General features: G+C 41.4%; 1 protein-coding gene across 1 annotated transcript in view; it reads left to right on the forward strand.

The window, feature by feature from the left end:
- The window catches only part of ntn2 (netrin 2), a 28,269-nt gene extending 16,779 nt beyond the window's left edge, over window positions 1-11,490 (forward strand). The window contains exons 3-7 of the mRNA XM_053638083.1: window positions 4,868-5,056; window positions 5,850-5,999; window positions 6,097-6,150; window positions 7,834-7,908; window positions 8,606-11,490. Of these exons, the coding sequence (XP_053494058.1) occupies window positions 4,868-5,056; window positions 5,850-5,999; window positions 6,097-6,150; window positions 7,834-7,908; window positions 8,606-8,955 (818 nt within the window). The 3' untranslated portion in view covers window positions 8,956-11,490. The remainder of the gene's footprint in view (window positions 1-4,867; window positions 5,057-5,849; window positions 6,000-6,096; window positions 6,151-7,833; window positions 7,909-8,605) is intronic.
- The last annotated feature ends 6,938 nt before the right edge of the window (window positions 11,491-18,428 follow it).

Consider the following 18,428-nt stretch of genomic DNA (forward strand, 5'->3'; position numbering starts at 1 on the left):
TAAAGTAAACAATATGACAATAACAAGAGAGAGACTTTGAACTAATGATGTGTGAACAGAGACAAATGCTTTCCGCTGTTTATGTGTGCATTTGTAAAAATAATAATGTTTGTCACACACACACACACACACACACACACACCTCTACCTGCAGGCGGTTTGCAGTAACCTCAGCCTTTTGACTTTAGCCCTAACTATTACACTACCGTTTTCTGTAGAATTCCTATATAAGAACTAACTTCTTTCAAATAGTACAAAAGTTTCATTATTTAAAAAAATATAAAATTGTATTCATTGGAAAATGACTGTAGTATAAGAGGAATTATGTGCTGTTACAGGAAAATAATCAACTTTGGACTGGTTAAAAGCAACTCGTACATTGTATTGTTTCTGGGGTTTTTTCTGGGGTCTGTGACGATATAAAACAGGATTTCTACCATGTGATCAGTCATTGTTTCTCAGGTGACTTTGCTCAATGACAGTACTTATGTCCAAACTAAATTGAAAATAATGAACGAGTGTATTTTCCTATTGGAGAGGTTTCGTAGCAGGAAATAAACTACATGGTTATGCTTAAAGAAGTGTGGAAAGTTAGTTTTTTTTATGTTACTGAAGAGGCAGGGCAAGATTAGAATATTTTTAATGCTTTAAATTAATGCACACTTAACTAACATTATTTACTATATTATCCACCATCAGTAATGTTAGCAAAATAATTAACCATGTTTGCAAGTGATGTTTAAATGTTAGCTAACTACACAAGCATTAAATAATCTAATCTACAGTGTTGTGAAAAAGTGTTTTCCCCCTTCTGATTTTCTGAATTTGTGCACACCTAATAATGCAAAAAAGGGACCCTGAGGGAAAACACAACAATGTGATAGACTATTTATGTATTTATTAAGAAAAGATATTCAACAACCAGTCCCCCTGTGTGAAAAAATGTTTGCCCCCTACCTAAGTTATTGATTAGTGTCTCAAAGATTCATGGGGGAATTTTGTCCTGGTCCTCCTTGCAGAACTGCTTCAGCTCAGTGACAGTTGTAGGCCTCCGAGCATGAACTGCGTGTTTCAGGTCCTGCCACAACATTTCAGTAGGATTTAGGTCTGTATGTTTTTGACTAGGCCATTCCAAGTGTTTAAATGTATTATTTTGTACCATTATGAGGTAGACCTGCTTGTGTGATTATTGTCTTGTTGCATGACCCAATTGTGCTTTAGCTTCAACTCATGGACAGATGACCTGGCATTCTTTTGAAGTTTTCTCTGATACAGAGCAGAATTGATAATTCTCTCAACAAGAGCAAGGTGTCCAGGTTTTGATGCAGCAAAGCAGCGTGGTTCTGACTGTAGTTCAGTGGATCCCTGGAGCCCTGGAAATGGCTTTGTAACCTTTTCCCGACTGATAAGCATCCACTTTTATTCCTGAGGTTTTCAGGAATCTCTCTTCCCCGCGGTTTAAAGGGCCAAAGGTAAATTTAGATTGGACATTGCTGTCCCAAATCAAGGCTGAAGCACTCACAATTAACCCTTCAATATGTTTGCATTTTGGTGGTGCATACACCTTTTCACACCTGAAGATTGCATAATTGACACCTTGCACACCAAAGACATGAAAGACGTACCAAACGTTTCTGTCAATTTTCCTGCCAGACTTTATCTATATGCTTCTGCAATCCACAGCATAATCAGACTAAATATAATGTGGAAAATGTGCACAAATTCAGGAATTCAGACACGGGGCAAACACTTTCTTTTTCCCGGCACTGTGAAAATAAATCCAGGTGAAAAAGTCTAACTTAATGGTGCATTCAATAATCTCAGAATTTCTGAACTCTGACTAGGCAAATTCACAACAACCACAACAACAACAACAACAAAAACAATAACAAAAACCTCCTCCAACTTGGAATTCCTACTCAGAAACTCAGGATGGTTTCCTCAACCCCGAGTTCTGGTAGTGATGTCCCAGCATTAGCAGTAAACAGCTGTGGATCAGGTGGTAGAGCGGGTTGTCCACTAATCGTAGGGTTGGTGGTTCGATTCCCGGCCCACATGATATTTACTTGATATTTCTGTAAAGCTGCTTTGAGACAATGTCTATTGTAAAAAGCGCTATACAAATAAAATTGAATTGAATTGAACATGACTCCACATACCGAAGTGTCCTTGGGCAAGACACTGAACCCCAAGTTGCTCCCGATGGCAAGTTAGCACCTTGCATGCAGCTCTGCTACCATTGGTGTGTGTGAGTGTGTGTGTGAATGGGTGAATGAGACAGTGTAAAGTGCTTTGGATAAAAGCACTATATAAGTGCGCCATTTACCATTTAAACAGAGCTTGTTGTGAAACAAAGACGAACATGAAAGCATTGAAATGACATAATTCTGAATTCCTATTCAAATGCAGAATAAATCTTTGGCTAAACTCGGGTCAGTGAAATTCAAGAAGCACTAGTCTCTGAGAGGACTAGTTTGGCCATAGTGTTGTTTATGTAACTGTAAACAAGTAACCTGTAGATATTAATGAATGACCAAACAAATAACCTCAATCACACATTCGTGGAAAAAAAGGAATACAGACCCTCTGAAATTGCGTGAATGGTGAGGCCAATTCATTGTTTTTGCTATACACTGAAGACATTTGGGTTTGAGATCAAAAGATGGAGATAAGATGATAGGTCAGCGTCAATTTCCTGATATTTACATCTAAATGTGTTAAACAACTTAGAATATGACACTTTTTGTGGCAGACCACCTAATTTTTAGGTGAGGAAAAGTATAGGAACAGATAGCCTTAAAGTAAATAACACTTAATATTCAGTTGCATTTCACTTACTCGCAGTAACTGCATCACTCCTGCGACTCACTGACACCAAACTGCTGGTTTCTGTTACGCCATGGCCAGCAGATGGCACACCGGCACGGCTTCTGACTGGTCACGTGACTCTTTTGTTTTCGTTCGCTTCCCGCTTGGACACTGAATTAAGTTTGATCATGTCTCTGATTTGCCCCAGGTGTCCATGTTTTGGGTTAATTAGGTTTGTTATTTAAACCCCCCGTGTGACTGCGCACATCGCGCAGTATTATAGTTGGTATAGTTTGTGTCTAACGTCTGATGCGGTTCCCGTTTATGTTTGTCTACTGTTAATAAAGACTTTGACCTGCACCTGCATCCGCCTCCAGTCCCGTTTCGTAACAGAATACTGCGCCCAAAATGCGGAAGCAGCAGGTAGCCATGAGCGCCGCCGAAAAGGCCAGGATTTGGGCGCTTTACCGTTCGTCCCTGGAGATGAGCAAACAGCTCGAAGAGGAAATTGCTCAGTGCAAAGCCGAGCTGCGCGCCGCATCATCCCTCGCGCCATTTACCCCGTCCCCGCCGCCGAAGAGCGACGCCGTGCAACACAGCCAGCAAAGTAACCTGAGCATCTGAGGACAGCAGAGCTCCAGCCTGAGGCCTACGGGGAGGTCTCAGCTGTGGAGCGCCCACCTGAGGTCAACATGGCGACCTCAGAGGGACAGCTTGAGGTGGCTGAGGAGGCCGTCCCGCTACCCTGCCCGGCCGAGGAGGCAGTCCCGCTGTCGAGCCCTGCTGAGGAGGCCGTCCCCCTGCCCTGCACAGCCGAGGAAGCCGTCCTGCTGTCCAGCCCAGCCGAGGAGGTCGTCCCGCTGCCCTGCACGGCCGAGGAAGCTGTCCTGCTGCCCTGCCCGGCCGAGGAGGCCACCCAGCCCTCCAGTCCCGCTGGGGACGCCGCCCAGCCCTCCAGTGCCGCCGGGGGCGGCGCCCAGTGTCCCAGAGCCGCCGGGGGTGGCGCCCAGCGTCCCAGAGCCGCCGGGGGCGGTGCCCAGCGTTCCAGGGGCGGCGCCCAGCGTTCCAGTGCCGCCGGGGGCAGCGCCCAACGTTCCAGAGCCGCCGGGGGCGGCGCCCAGCGTCCCAGTGCCGCTGGGGGCGGCGCCCTGCGTTCCAGAGCCGGCGCCCAGCATTCCAGAGCCGCCGGGGGTGGCACCCTGCGTTCCAGAGCCGGTGCCCAGCGTTCCAGTGCCGCCGGGGGTGGTGCTCCGACTTTCAACCCCGGTGGGGGTGCTGCTCCGCCCCTCTGCTGCCCGACGGAGGCTGCCTCGCTTTCCGTGGCAGCGAGAGACAGCTCGCACAGGGGCCCGGGACCCCCGTCGGAGGGGGGTTCTTGGTGCTCCAGGAGGAGCACCCTTTGGAGGGGGGTTCTGTTACGCCACGGCCAGCAGATGGCACACCGGCACCGCTTCTGACTGGTCACGTGACTCTTATGTTTTCGTTCGCTTCCTGCTTGGACACTGAATTAAGTTTGATCATGTCTCTGATTTGCCCCAGGTGTCCATGTTTTGGGTTAATTAGGTTTGTTATTTAAACCCCCCGTGTGACTGTGCACATCGTGCAGTATTATACTTGGTATAGTTTGTGTCTAACGTCTGATGCGGTTCCCGTTTATGTTTGTCTACTGTTAATAAAGACTTTGACCTGCACCTACATCCACCTCCAGTCCCGTTTCGTAACAGTTTCTTCTTCTGTGAAGCTTCTCCAGGTTTTTCCTGCAGCTTATTTCAGTATTTGTTTGTTTCGGGGGGTTTCTCCCTTCAGTCTCCTCTTCAGGAGGTGAGATGCTGATCAGTTGGGTGAAGGTCTGGTGATTGACTTGTCCAGTCTAAAACCTACTTTCCCTCCTGATGAAGATCTCTTCTGATCTCAAACCCAAACATCTTCAGTGTATAGAAAAAACAATAGAATTGGCCTTATGAATTCGATCTATGTAGCCATGTAAATGTGTCCAATCCTGAATTCTCTCTCTCTCTCTCTCTCTCTCTCTCTCTCTCTCTCTCTCTCCTGTGTGTAGCATGTAACTGTAATCTACATGCACGGCGCTGCAGGTTTAACATGGAGTTGTATAAGTTATCAGGACGAAAGAGTGGAGGCGTGTGTATGAACTGCAGACACAACACAGCTGGACGACACTGTCACTACTGCAAAGAGGGCTACTACAGAGACATGAGCCGACCAATCACACACCGCAAAGCCTGCACAGGTAACCGTGTGTGTGTCATTGTTAAGGTGACATTAATGTTCAGTATTATCAGCATTCCTGAGCAATTCCACAAATTCACCACATTCTTAGGTTTCAAGCACAGTGCACCTGACACACACACACACACAGACACATGTGCATCTTCTTTTTCACAAAGAATGTGATATGTACAGCTAATACTATATCATCTGCAGTGAAGTATACTGTAGAAATGATGTGCAATTGGCTAGGTGTGTACAGAAAGAAAAGTACTTGTATAGTTTCTGTACAGTTGTGTGTGTGTTTGTGTGTTTGTGATGATGTCAGATGTCAGAAGCGTACCTGTTTCTGTACAGGTGTGTGTGTTGGAGTAAGGGATGAGCTAAAAGAATGTAAGCATATCAGCATATATCACATCTGATCTTTAAAATAAAACAAACTTTTCTGCATTACCTCGTGAACCAAGTGTGTGTACTGGTACAAATGCTATGGGGCACATACAGGACCAGACAGGCACCACTAACACAAGCTTTTGAGCTTTCTGCCTGATCCTGCACATGAGAACGTGCCAACTACACACACACACACACACACACACACATTAAATACCTTTTAACAAGTGTGAAGAAAATTACAAATGAACAAGCAACTAATGCCAAGCAATCTCTCTCTCTCTCTTATTCTCTGTTTCTCTCTGATTCCCTGACTCTCTCTTTCTCTCTCTCTGACTCTCTTATTCTCTCTCTCTCTCTTTCTCTCTCTCTCTCTCTCTCTCTTGCTCTCATTCTCTGTCTCTCTGACTCTCTCTCTTTAGCTTGTGACTGCCACCCGGTGGGAGCTGCAGGTAAGACGTGTAATCAGACATCTGGTCAGTGTCAGTGTAAAGACGGAGTGACTGGTCTCACCTGTAATCGTTGCGCTAAAGGCTACCAGCAGAGCCGCTCACCTGTAGCCCCCTGCATCAGTGAGTCACTGTGCATATGTGTGTGTGTCTCTCTTCTTCACCATATATGACCCTAACCAGTGCTCTGTCTTTTCTCTCTGTTCTCCCCATTCCTCAGAGATTCCTGCTATTCATCCAACAGCAATAGTGAGCAGTACAGAGGGACCTGCAGGTTAGCGCGCACACACACACACACACACACACACACAGATACTTATGGGTTAGTTATTCTCAAGCTGAGGAAGAAACGAATCAAGACAGAGGAGGAGTCACAATTTGTTATTGTCAAAAGAAAGAGAAGGTATACATGTGTGTGCGTTTTCAGGAGCCATTCTTCTGGGTCAATGAGCGATTCACACACTGTTCCACATGAGAAGTCCCTGTAACTCACTCCACACACACACACACACACACACACACACACACACACACACACAAAATAAAGAAATACCAACAACTGCTCACCCTCTAGAGTATTACAACTGATGTCAATGGAAGAAAAGTACGTGTGTGTGTATGCGTGCGTGTGTGTGTGAGAGTGTGTGAGTGTGCGTGTGCTATACGCTTCACAATTTTCCACACATTTTTACACATTTTATACTCAAACATTACACATTTAAATGGTACAGCTGGATTCTATGACTTTTCTGACAGATTATTACAGTTAACTTCCAGAATAGTGGGGACCTATGTGGTACCAAAGTTCTAGAATCTTTAAGCTGAGTTCCTGAATGCTGTAGCAGACTTCTCGGATGTTGACTGAGCTCCAGAATGTTGTAAATACGTTGCTAGAAGCCTGTTATAGCTAAGTTCCAGAATTTCATAGATGAGTTGTAGAAATCTGTGATCTGATGTTCTAACTGAATTTTTTTTTTTGTATTAATTCTAGCTGGGTTTTAGAATACTGTGTATGAGTTCTACTGTATAATAATGTTGCTTCCTTGGATAGCTTTAGGGCTACAATAGTTTTACACTCAAGTATAAATCAATGAACAGTTAATAATTTCAACACAACAGACTTCATGTAGAAACTGTAATGAATTTCCTGGTTACACAACTGCACTATTTGAGCATGTAGTATTAGCACATTTATAGAAGGGGTGTATTTATTTATAATCGCACTATCCGGTGTCACCCAGATGAGGACGGGTTCCCTTTTGAGTCTGATTCCTCTCAAGGTTCCTTCCTCATATCATCTCAGGGAGTTTTTCCTCACCACAGTCGCCTCTGACTGCTTATTAGCGATAAATTCATACATTTCTAGAGTTCTAGAATGTCAGATGAGTTTTAAAAAATCTGTGATCTAATGTTCTAGTTGAATTTTAATAACAGCTATAGCTGAGTTTTAGAATATATTAGTGGAAATCTACAATTTTATAGCGGAGTTCTTAATATGAGATATAAATATATATACTCATAAAGATGAGTTCTCGAACTCTGTTATATAATCATGTAGCTGAGTTTTACTCATAGTTATAGCTGAGTAATGGAATGTTTTAGGTGAGTTCTACAATAGCTGTAGCCGAGTTCTAGAATGTTATAGATGAGTTCTCACTGACGTTTAGTATTTGTTATAGCTGAGTTCTGGAATATTGTAGTCAAGTTGTATATTTTCATAACTGAGTTCTGGAATGTTCTACCTGAGGGTCTGCAGTGCTTTTTCTGTGTTCTACAGTTTGGTAACCGAGTTCTAGAATGCAGTGTTCAACTAAAGTAAATGTAAAAGTTAATGTAAATGTTCAACTAAATTACTAAATGTAAAGTAAATGTTCAACTAAATTACATCATCTGCAGAGAAACACTGGACCGTTGTGACATACTGTGGTTCTGTTGAGTAAAATGTGTGTTTCTCCAGACTGCGAGTCCTACTGCAAACCAGCCAAGGGCAACCTGAAGATCAACACAAAGAAATACTGCAAAAAGGACTATGGTACAAAAACAAACCCGACACAAACACTGAACACTAAACACTATTAAGATTAAACACCATGTTTCAGAAACTTTACACACTCCTCTAAAATATTCATAAATAAAAAATGTACAATTCTACAATAATAAATAATAATAAAAAAAGACAAAGAAGAAGATCGATACTTGTAGGGTCAGCTGCTTAAATTTCTGAGCTTTACATTGAGATTATTAAAATCCCTGATGTGTAGTTCACACCTCTGCAGTTTCCAAATGTTTCTTGAGTAGAAGTGTCTGAGACGGAGTTTCTAGACCACTACCTTAAACATAAACACTGACCTTGAAGAAGTAAATGGTGTTTTTTTTTTTTTTTAATGTTTCCTGTCAAATGTAATACGATGTAAAACAAAACAAAACAAAAAGTCTAATAAAATGACATATCATCTTCACGTTCATCTTATTACTGCTCCTCCATTGAGCTAATATCAGGGGAAAAACCCGCGTACGGTCCGAATCGTGTGTAACTGAGACACAGCCCTGTTTTAGACGACCTCGGCCCCTGTGTGTGTAACTCACATAACTTCTCAATAGCGCTTACGTCTGCAGCTACGTCTGAGATCTAAATACTGATGTGTAATTTTAATATTAAAAAGTATTATAAAGACTGACACTCTGTTCTGTGTGTGTGTGTGTGTGTGTGTGTGTGTGTGTTTGAGCAGCCGTCCTGGTGAGTGTGTTGGACATGGAGACTGTGGGTGACTGGGCAAAGTTCTCCGTCAGCTTGGTGTCAGTGTATAAGAGCCGAGAGCCACTGAAGAGAGGCGAAAACACGCTGTGGGTGCACATGAAGGATTTGGCGTGTAAATGTCCACGCATTCACATGGGGAAACGCTTCCTCATCCTGGGATCGGGCGGGGTCGGTGCCAGTGCAGAGAGGGTGGGGCTTACCGCAGATAAAAACAGCCTGGTCATACAGTGGAGGGACATCTGGACTCGACGCCTGCGCAAGTTCCAGCGCAGGGAGAAAAAGGGAAAATGCAGTGCTACGGAACACAACCCTGAAGCCTGACCTTTGCCCTCGTGTGTGTGTAGACTGTTGGTCAGCCTTTTGAAGGGACCATTAAAAAGAACGAGACTCATGCAGGAACCTTTATTTCACACACAGACACACACACGCACACACACACACACACACACACACACATACACACAGGTGCCCTCGGTTTTTAAGCCTCAAACATGCATCATTATCATCATCATCATTCTTATGGGACTGAAGATCTTTCAAAGTGTGTGTGTGTGTGTGTGTGTATGTGTGTGTTATATACAGTGTGCTAGAGTGAGATTCATTAACAGTAGATCCTTCGTTCTCTTAACCACCTTCACACACTGACCTGCTGTGGTTAACGATCTGCTGCATTCTCAGGAACATTCTGGAACATCTTTAGCTGAACTCTAGGACACCTTTTAGAAAGAACCTGATTTCCCGAACATATTTGAATGTCACAATGTGAGATGTGTTCTAGAACGTCTTTAGAATGCCAACTGTGCTATAACACCAGCTGAATTCTAAGACACTCAGACCTAGACATAATTTACCTGCTAGTGTTCTAGACCACTTCTCCAAGGTTGGCTAAATTGTTGAAAACATTCAAACATCTGCTGAGAATTGTAGAGCATGTTTAGAATGCCAACTGTGTTCTAGAGCACCAACTGAATTCTAGGACACTTTCCAAAATGTCAGCTGATACTTTTAGCTACAAGACATTTGCTATGTCAACTGGTTTCTATAACAGTTTCTAAACAGTCAATTAAGTCCTAAAACACCTTCAGAGATGGAGGTGTTCCTAAAACACCTTCAGAGACGGAGGTGTTCCTAAAACACATTCAGAACATGGGTTATTTAGAAAGGCAAGTTTTGAATATTAAAGTATTTCAACATTCACCTCAGTGCTAAAATTTTAGCTGAGTTTTAGAACATGTTTTGAACATAAACCAAGTTTTAGAATACCTTTAAAGCATCAAAGCATGGGTTCTAGAGTACCTTTTAAAGGTCACTGAGGTTCTACAAGACTTTTGAAAAGTCCGTAGAGGTCTACAACACTTTTGTGAATGTCAGATGAGATCTCTTATGAAGTAATCAGGGTTCTAGAGCACTTGATTGTCATCTAGGTTCTACAATGGTTTGGGAACGTCAATTGAGTTCTAGCTCATGTTAAAACTGACGACCAGCATACCTTTTGCCATCTAAATTCTACATCAGTTGTTATGTTGTCAGCTGAGTTCTAGAATGCTTTTCAAATGTCATCTGTTCTAGAACCCTTTTCGAAATAACCTCAGTTGTAAAACACAAACATCAGCTAGCTTGTTGAAGACGTTCAAATGTCTAGCTGTAGAAGCTCTAGAACAGTTTTTAAATGTCAGCTGAATTCTAGCACACTTTCAGATATTCAGTGTATTTCTAGAACTGCAGTTGGTTCTAGATTTCCTTCCTTCTTCACACACAGCAGGAACACACACATAACTTGTGTGAAATCTATTAAATGTTTCTGGAAGGAACCTGAGCTACATTACTATTGGACTGTTCTGTATGTTTGTTTCCTGATTGGCCAGCGAGTTCCTGTTGCCTGGCAACATCCACCTGCACTGGCGCTGTAAATATGGACAACTGTATCTTTGTTGTGTTTGTTGTTATAAAGTGACTGACCGTACAGAGAGAAAGGGTCGCTCTCCTCACTGTGTGTGTGTGTGTGTGTGTGTGTGTGTGTGTGTGTGTGTGTGTGTGTGTGGTGACACACTTCCTTCCATCTCACTATTTTCACTGCCATGACCACTGACTGTTTAATCCCACACAACAATAAATTATTAGTTAAATATCTGTGGGTTTTTTGTTCTTTTTGCTGTGTGTGTGTGTGTGTGTGTGTTTGTTTGTTTGTGTGTTTTTGTGAGTGTTTGTGTGTTTTTGCATGTGTGTGTGAGTGTTTGTGTGTTTGTGGAGGGGTGTTTGTGTGTTTGTTTGTGTTTGTTTGTGTGTTTTTGTGTGTATTTTCATGCAATACCTTTAAGCACAAATGTCTCTTGGAGCCAATCAACTGGGATTCAACACAGCATCATTGAGAGAGAGAGAGAGAGAGAGAGAGAGAGAGAGAGAGAGAGGAAAGTGGTATTTAGAGAGGACTGGAAGCAATTTGGTGCTTGAATTTAATACAAATTCCACACCACACCTTTGGCCCCTACACACACACACACACACACACACCTCCATGCCACTAGATATTAGTCAGCATAGGACACCAGTAACACTGATTTCAGCCTCAAAACCACAATTCAGATCCCATCACAGGACAGAGAAGTTAGTGACTTTTTGTTTACGTAACATGTTTGTGTAGTTTGTTGCAGGGACAGTTCGTCAGATGTCAGCAACGTCCTGATTCTGTGACAGGACGTGGTTAACGATGGAGTTTGTAACCATTTTGAAGATGTTTAGTTTGGGACTATGAGTCTTGCGTTCTGGTTATAAGCGAATAGCATTAATGCATCAGAAGTGTGTGAGTTTATCATATATTGTACATGTGTAATACTTATTTAACATATATTACACCACACCACTGTTCTGGACTGTGATTGGTCATAAGGAGTAGATTAATTCTCTATAACAGCAGCTCTGACAGTAGTGCAGGTTTATATTAATGCTCATGTTGTTAGTGTTTCTATAAATGGATTTTTTTTAAAAATGTGTGTAATCATGGATACTGCTACAGACAAAGAGGAGGTGGGTTGAACTGGCAGGTAACATGATGATTCTCACCTGTGTCTTATTACTACCAGTCTACTTATGTGTTACACACACACACACACACACACACACACACACACGGAGCATGAACTTGAACTTTGAACTTGAATGGGGTGAAAGCCCCAAGCTAGTGACGGCACCTTTCCTGTTGGTTTGTTTGTGTTGAGTTTTTGAAAGAGTGCTGAAAAGCAGTTATGCCGAAACCCAGGAAGAGGTACCAGATACTGTCATGGAAATTTCTCCGCTTCACGAGGGCAGTAGCCTCTACCAGACACAACATCAGGCCCTTCTCAACCTGCACCAACAACAGCAGCAATTCGAGGGGATTCACTCAGGGGCAGGCAGAGAACCGAAGGGTGGTGTCTCAGTGGTGCTGTGACAATAACTTCTGTCTCAATGTCAGCTAAGGAGATGATCATGGATTTTAGAAAGATGCAGGAGGGAGAGCATGCTTCTTTATACATCGATCATGCTGTTTGGGATAGAGTCACCAACTTCAAGTTCCTGGGTGTGCACATCACCAGTGACCTTTCTTGGATTCTGCACTTCATCACAAGGACCACCCGCCATAGACTTACTTCCTAAGGAGGCTCAAGAAACTTGGTCTGCCCCGTAACATCCTCACAAAGTTCTACCACTGCACTACCGAGAGCATCCTGAGTGACCCTGCAAGGAGTGTATCACAGGTGGCAAACTGAGGAACATAGAGGACACCTACCCGACACTCCACTGCCTTAGAAAGGCTCACAATATTATGACGGATGACAGTCATCCACCTCACAACCTGTTCGTCAACCTACCGACTGGTAGGCACTTTTTAACCTTGCATTCACGGACGAACAAGCTGAGGAACAGTTTTCATTTTCAGGCCATCAGAATAAAAATAACTATCACTTTAAGCATGTTAAATGTCACATTACTCACGTTATTTTATTATTCATTTACTGTGTCACTTTATACTCTACTGCTCTTCTGACTACAGGCTCAGTTATTATCTGCTACTCATTAGATAAATACTGCACCCAATAGCATAGCAATATTGTGTTCTATTTATATTCATAAAAATTATTGTATAGTCTTCTTCTAATGGATAATACTAATATTAACATGTTAATATGTTAACTGTGAATTTCCCTCTGTGATTAATATTGTTATCTCTCTATCTCTCTATCTATCTCTGTATCAGGTTAATGACCATGATATTTCAGGTGCCATAATTGAAGGAAATGTAACATATACCTTGTAACTAAAAGCTGAAGTATGTGTGTATTGGGGCATTTTTGTGAATGTGCATTTAATTGTGTGTGTGTATGTGTATGTGTGTGTATGTGTGTGTGTGTATGTTTCCTCTTGAGGCTTTAGGTGTGTGAGCTTTAGCAACCTTCTATCATTTTGGTGGAACCAGATGGTGAATAATGAAGAACATGTGTGTTTGAGACAGATGAAGAAACACACACACACACACACACACACACACACACACACACACACAGAAATTAGAGAGTACTTGTACACACACTATGCTTGCACGTTTCTGTGTGTGCACAATTGTTGTTTTCTTTCAGCCTCATTAAAGATGAATAAGTGTCCAAAGTGTTCCAGTTTATTTCATTCTCACTTTTCATTTTCCAGCAGAGTGACAACACAACAGTAACACACACTGTACCTCTAAACTCCATACATGCAGCATTACAGCCATATAAAAGTGTCTCAGGATTTTATGTCATGCACCGACCATGCCTGTCCAAAAAATGCAATGTATATTACAGAGATATTACACACACACACACACACACACACACACACACACACACACACACACCCTTGGCCACCTGGCTCCATGATCATGGAATTTAGGGATACATTCTGCAGGTGTGCAGAGCTAGAACAGATCCTCACTGATCACTCAATTACATCTTACTGATGGACACACACGCACACGCACGCGCACACACACACACACACACACACACACACACACACACTGCAAAACATTTAAGAGAGAATGTTTGAATACTTTGAGTAGTGTATATGTGGTAAAGTGAAAAAAGCTTATTAAAACCTGTCTTGTGAAAAGTTGAAAAAAAAAAGTGTAAGGAACCAAAATTATTGCTCTGTGTACTTAAGCTTATTCAGGACAGAAGAGTTTACACTTCAGATACATAACGAGTGTGACGTGTGTTGAATAAATTGTACAAAATTGTAATCATGTTCAAATTGCTGTGGTATAAGAGGAACAAACCACGTGGGGGCGTGCTGTTATAGGAAAATAATTTCTTTTATACATGCATGATGTAATTAGGGGTTGTTGGAACATTTTGGGCACATTCCCATGATGTCAGAATGACAGTAATATAAGATGGAACTTAATGCTGCCCATTACGGAGATAAGTTTTCCGACATGGACTGAGAGATAGCTAGCAGTAAAAACAGAATGCTATCAGTGATGCTGGATGATTAGGATGAGGAATGTATGAAAGATATCATTAAATCCTCAGCTTACCTTTCTATAATGCGAGGTCACACACTGAATTGTCTTTCTTTAAACCAATCAGAAACTCATAATTACCAAAATTCCCAGATGATGTCACATTATAAATAATCCATTCAGCATGTCTAATCAGGACCTGGATGTTAGCCTGCAGCACTACACACTGTGCATGATCTGGATCTCAAATCAAACACTAAACAGAAATGATAGAGATCTTATTAGAGATGAGAGAACAGAAAAGAACACAAGGTTTATAAAGGATGAGAATATGGTGAAGAACAGAGACATTTTAATGCCTAATCTGATATGCGACTAAAAAAATATGTACATTAAAAATGTTAGACAAGAAACAGAGTGTGTGTGTGTGTGTGTGTTGCATACAGCTACAGGACACATAAGATGTAAGATCAGTACTACAGAGAGAATACAGCAGAAAAAATTTTGTACTGATTAAATCAGATGAGAATTGAAAAGAAATCCAGAAAGAATAACAGAATAAGATGAAACTACGGTTATATAATTTTTTCTTCCATTTTTTTTGTATCAAACAATAAATGTGAACTAATTGCAGGTAGGAACTAAAGTTGTGAGTTTGGAAGAATTGTCGTAGCACACGCACGGGCTGAGAAATCGTGCAAGACAATTGTTTGGATTTGTAATTATTTTACAACGTCATACTTAATTAACCGACTGACCACATGAGCAACGAAGCAGTGTATTCAGAACGTGTTCAATGACATTTACCTGTCTAAATTATATTTTTATTTGTAAATAAGAAAAACACGTAAATGTATTTACACAAATATTTAGAAAGTGTTCTATCTTCAAACTTCAGGTTATTACTCTATATTTTCATTTCACTAGTTAAAGTGGATCATGTACCAGTTTTAATAACTCATCAGTTTTCTGTTAACTCATGTTAACTTCTTGAATAAAATTTAAAGTGAAAGAAGGTAAGGTTTCTGTGTAGATGTCATATCTGAGACAGACGTAGTGCACTAGACAGAGATACAATGGTGATATAAACACTCTCTGTAGTGCCGTCACACTGTTGGAGCTGTTACACTGAGCTGTAACGCACAGTGTATAGAGTGTGTGTGTGTGTGTGTGTGTGTGTGTGTGTGTGTGTGTGTGTATGAGCAGAGGGGGTTGAAGGAATTTCCTGTACAGGTCTTTGCTTCAGGTCTCTGGGTTTGGAACATGGCCATGTTGTGAATTCAGGGGTCAATGCAGAGTTTATAATCTCACACTCCTCCTCTGTCTGTCTCCGGGTTTAGGTTACACACTTTAAAGCAAATGCCTCATCCTTTATTTCAACACAACTCAATCAAGCTGAGTCCTGAGGACGGGATTAACTAAAAACACACACACATACCTTCGCGCACACACAGACACACACACACACACACACACTCACAAATTAATTTACAGGTTCAGTCACTTAGCAGCTACTAAACTGTGCTTCTGAACATGGAATAGATTTAAAGACCACATAATCATCATCATCATCATCATCATCAGTCCACTGTCTGCGTGTCTCAAATTACACCTTATTCACTATAATACGCCACATCATCATCATCATCATCATCAGTCCACTGTCTGCGTGTCTCAAATTACACCTTATTCACTGTATACGCCACATCATCATCATCAGTCCACTGTGGGTGTGTCCCAAACCACACACACCTTATTCACTGTATACGCCACATCATCATCATCATCATCAGTCCACTGTGGGCATGTCCCAAACCACACACACCTTATTCACTGTATACGCCACATCATCATCATCATCATCATCATCATCATCAGTCCACTGTGGGCATGTCCCAAACCACACGCACCTTATTCACTGTATATGGCTCATCATAATCAGTCCACTGTGGACATGTCCCAAATCACACACCTTATTCACTGTATACGCCACATCATCATCATCATCATCATCAGTCCACTGTGGGCGTGTCCCAAACAACACACATCTTATTCACTATATACGCCACATCATCATCATCACCATCATCATCATCTTCATCATCATCATCATCAGTCCACTGTGGGTGTGTCCCAAACCACACACACCTTATTCACTGTATACACCACATCATCATCATCATCATCAGTCCACTGTGGGCGTGTCTCAAATCACACCTTATTCACTATATACGCCACATCATCATCATCATCATCATCATCATTGTCATTCCACTGTGGGCATGTCCCAAACCACACACACCTTATTCACTTTATACACCACATCATCATCATCAGTCCACTGTGGGCGTGTCCCAAACCACACGCACCATATTCACTGTATATGCCACATCGTCATCAGTCCACTGTGGGCGTGTCCCAAATTGCACCTTATTTACTGTATACGCCACATCATCATCATCAGTCCACTGTGGGCGTGTCCCAAACCACACACACCTTATTCACTGTATATGCCACATCATCATCATCATCGTCATCATCATCAGTCCACTGTGGGCATGTCCCAAACCACTTACTATACAAGGCACATAAACACCATTAAATTTTTTCTGCAACCCTGGACGAGGGGATTTTGCATGCAGCTGTGTTCAGTTATTTACCGAGCTGAGTTTAGTCAATTAAATACGAAAAAAGTGCTAGTTATTCTAAACAACAACATTTTAACTACAACAAATTTACTGCCTTCCTAAAAGGTCATATGACATCATAAGCATCATAAAAAATAATCGAATCAAGTATTTTATAAAACATCTGTTCCCCAGCAGACAGCGAATGTGTGCTGTGAAGTATTTATTGAAGTTTGTGTTCTCTTTGAAGCTGTGGTGGTTGTTATGTGCTTTTTGCTAAATGAGGTTCATTTGGCTCATAATGAAAGCAGCAACAATAAAATCTGCACTGTGTGAGGACGGGGTAAAACACACACACACTAACACATTAACATGTGCTAACACACTATAAAAATGCCTAATAGTGGATTGTAATGATCATACACTACCTTTGCTCTTAAAGCTGTATGGAAATAACAATGCAAATACAACATGAGTATAATATGTACATTGTGAGTCTGATCTCCACTTCCAGAACATTATTTAGACTATCTTTTATGTGTTTACACTTCATGCGTATGATTTACACTTTGTACGTCTGATAGACTCTTCCAGAATGATTTACAGTTTGCATGTCTGATCTACATTTCTAGAACATGACTTATAATCTGTGTGTCTACTCTACACTTCTAGTCCACAATTTACACTTTGGGTTTCATCTACTTTTCCAGAACATTAGTCACACTTTTTGTGTTTGATCTCCACATCCAGAACATGATGTACACTTTGCCTGTCTGATCTACACTTCCAGAATATTAGGTACACTTTGCAGGTCTAATCTACACTTACAGAACATGATTTAGACTTTAGTTACACTTCATGATTATGATTTACACTTTGCATGCCACACAAAAAGCTAGTTATAAATTCAACTTCAAAAACAAATTCAAATTCTTTATACTAGTATAACATACACAGGCACAAAAAATAAGTCTACTAGTCGATTCCTCTAATCATTATTTAAAGACCCCAGGGCCATATTCTGAATTCCTTGGTGAATTTGCAGATTTTATCTCAAACCTGGTTGTTTCTCTAGACAAAGCTTTAATTGTTGATGACTTTAATATTTATTTTGATAACCCAGAAGACCCTCTGAGAACAGCGGTTGTGTCTATTCTAGATTCAGTAGGGGTCAATCAGAACGTAATAGGACCTACTCATAATGATGGTCACACTCTTGACCTGATACTAACGTACAGATTAAATATAGAGAATATAGTAACATTTCCGCAGTCTGAAGTTGTCTCGGACTGTCTCATTATCTCATCTCTTTAAATTGCGTAACGACATTCTGTGATCATTCCATCAGAATCCTGTGAAGTTTCATTAGTATGTGTTGCAGTGTGCGTTAAGGTTTTGAGTCCAGATGTTAATTACAATACAATTGTGCTAAAACTTACAGCTAATTAAGGAAGAGAGAAATGTGTGTGTGTGTGTGTGGGTGTGTGTGTGTGTGTGTGTGTGTTTGGTTTGGTGTTGGAATGAGCAGCTGAATCCAAAGAGTCTTTGTACCTTTATCACAGCCTGCTGAGTGACACGTACACACACAGGAATTGCAGGTGCAGGATGATGGAATGTGTTTGAAATGCTGTTCACCTGCTCAGACTGTGAGAACCTTAGAGACTCAGCTATGACCCCGGAAGGGATGAAAG

The sequence above is a fragment of the Ictalurus furcatus genome, chromosome 1 (assembly GCF_023375685.1).
Source record: "Ictalurus furcatus strain D&B chromosome 1, Billie_1.0, whole genome shotgun sequence".
Classification (NCBI taxonomy): domain Eukaryota; kingdom Metazoa; phylum Chordata; class Actinopteri; order Siluriformes; family Ictaluridae; genus Ictalurus; species Ictalurus furcatus.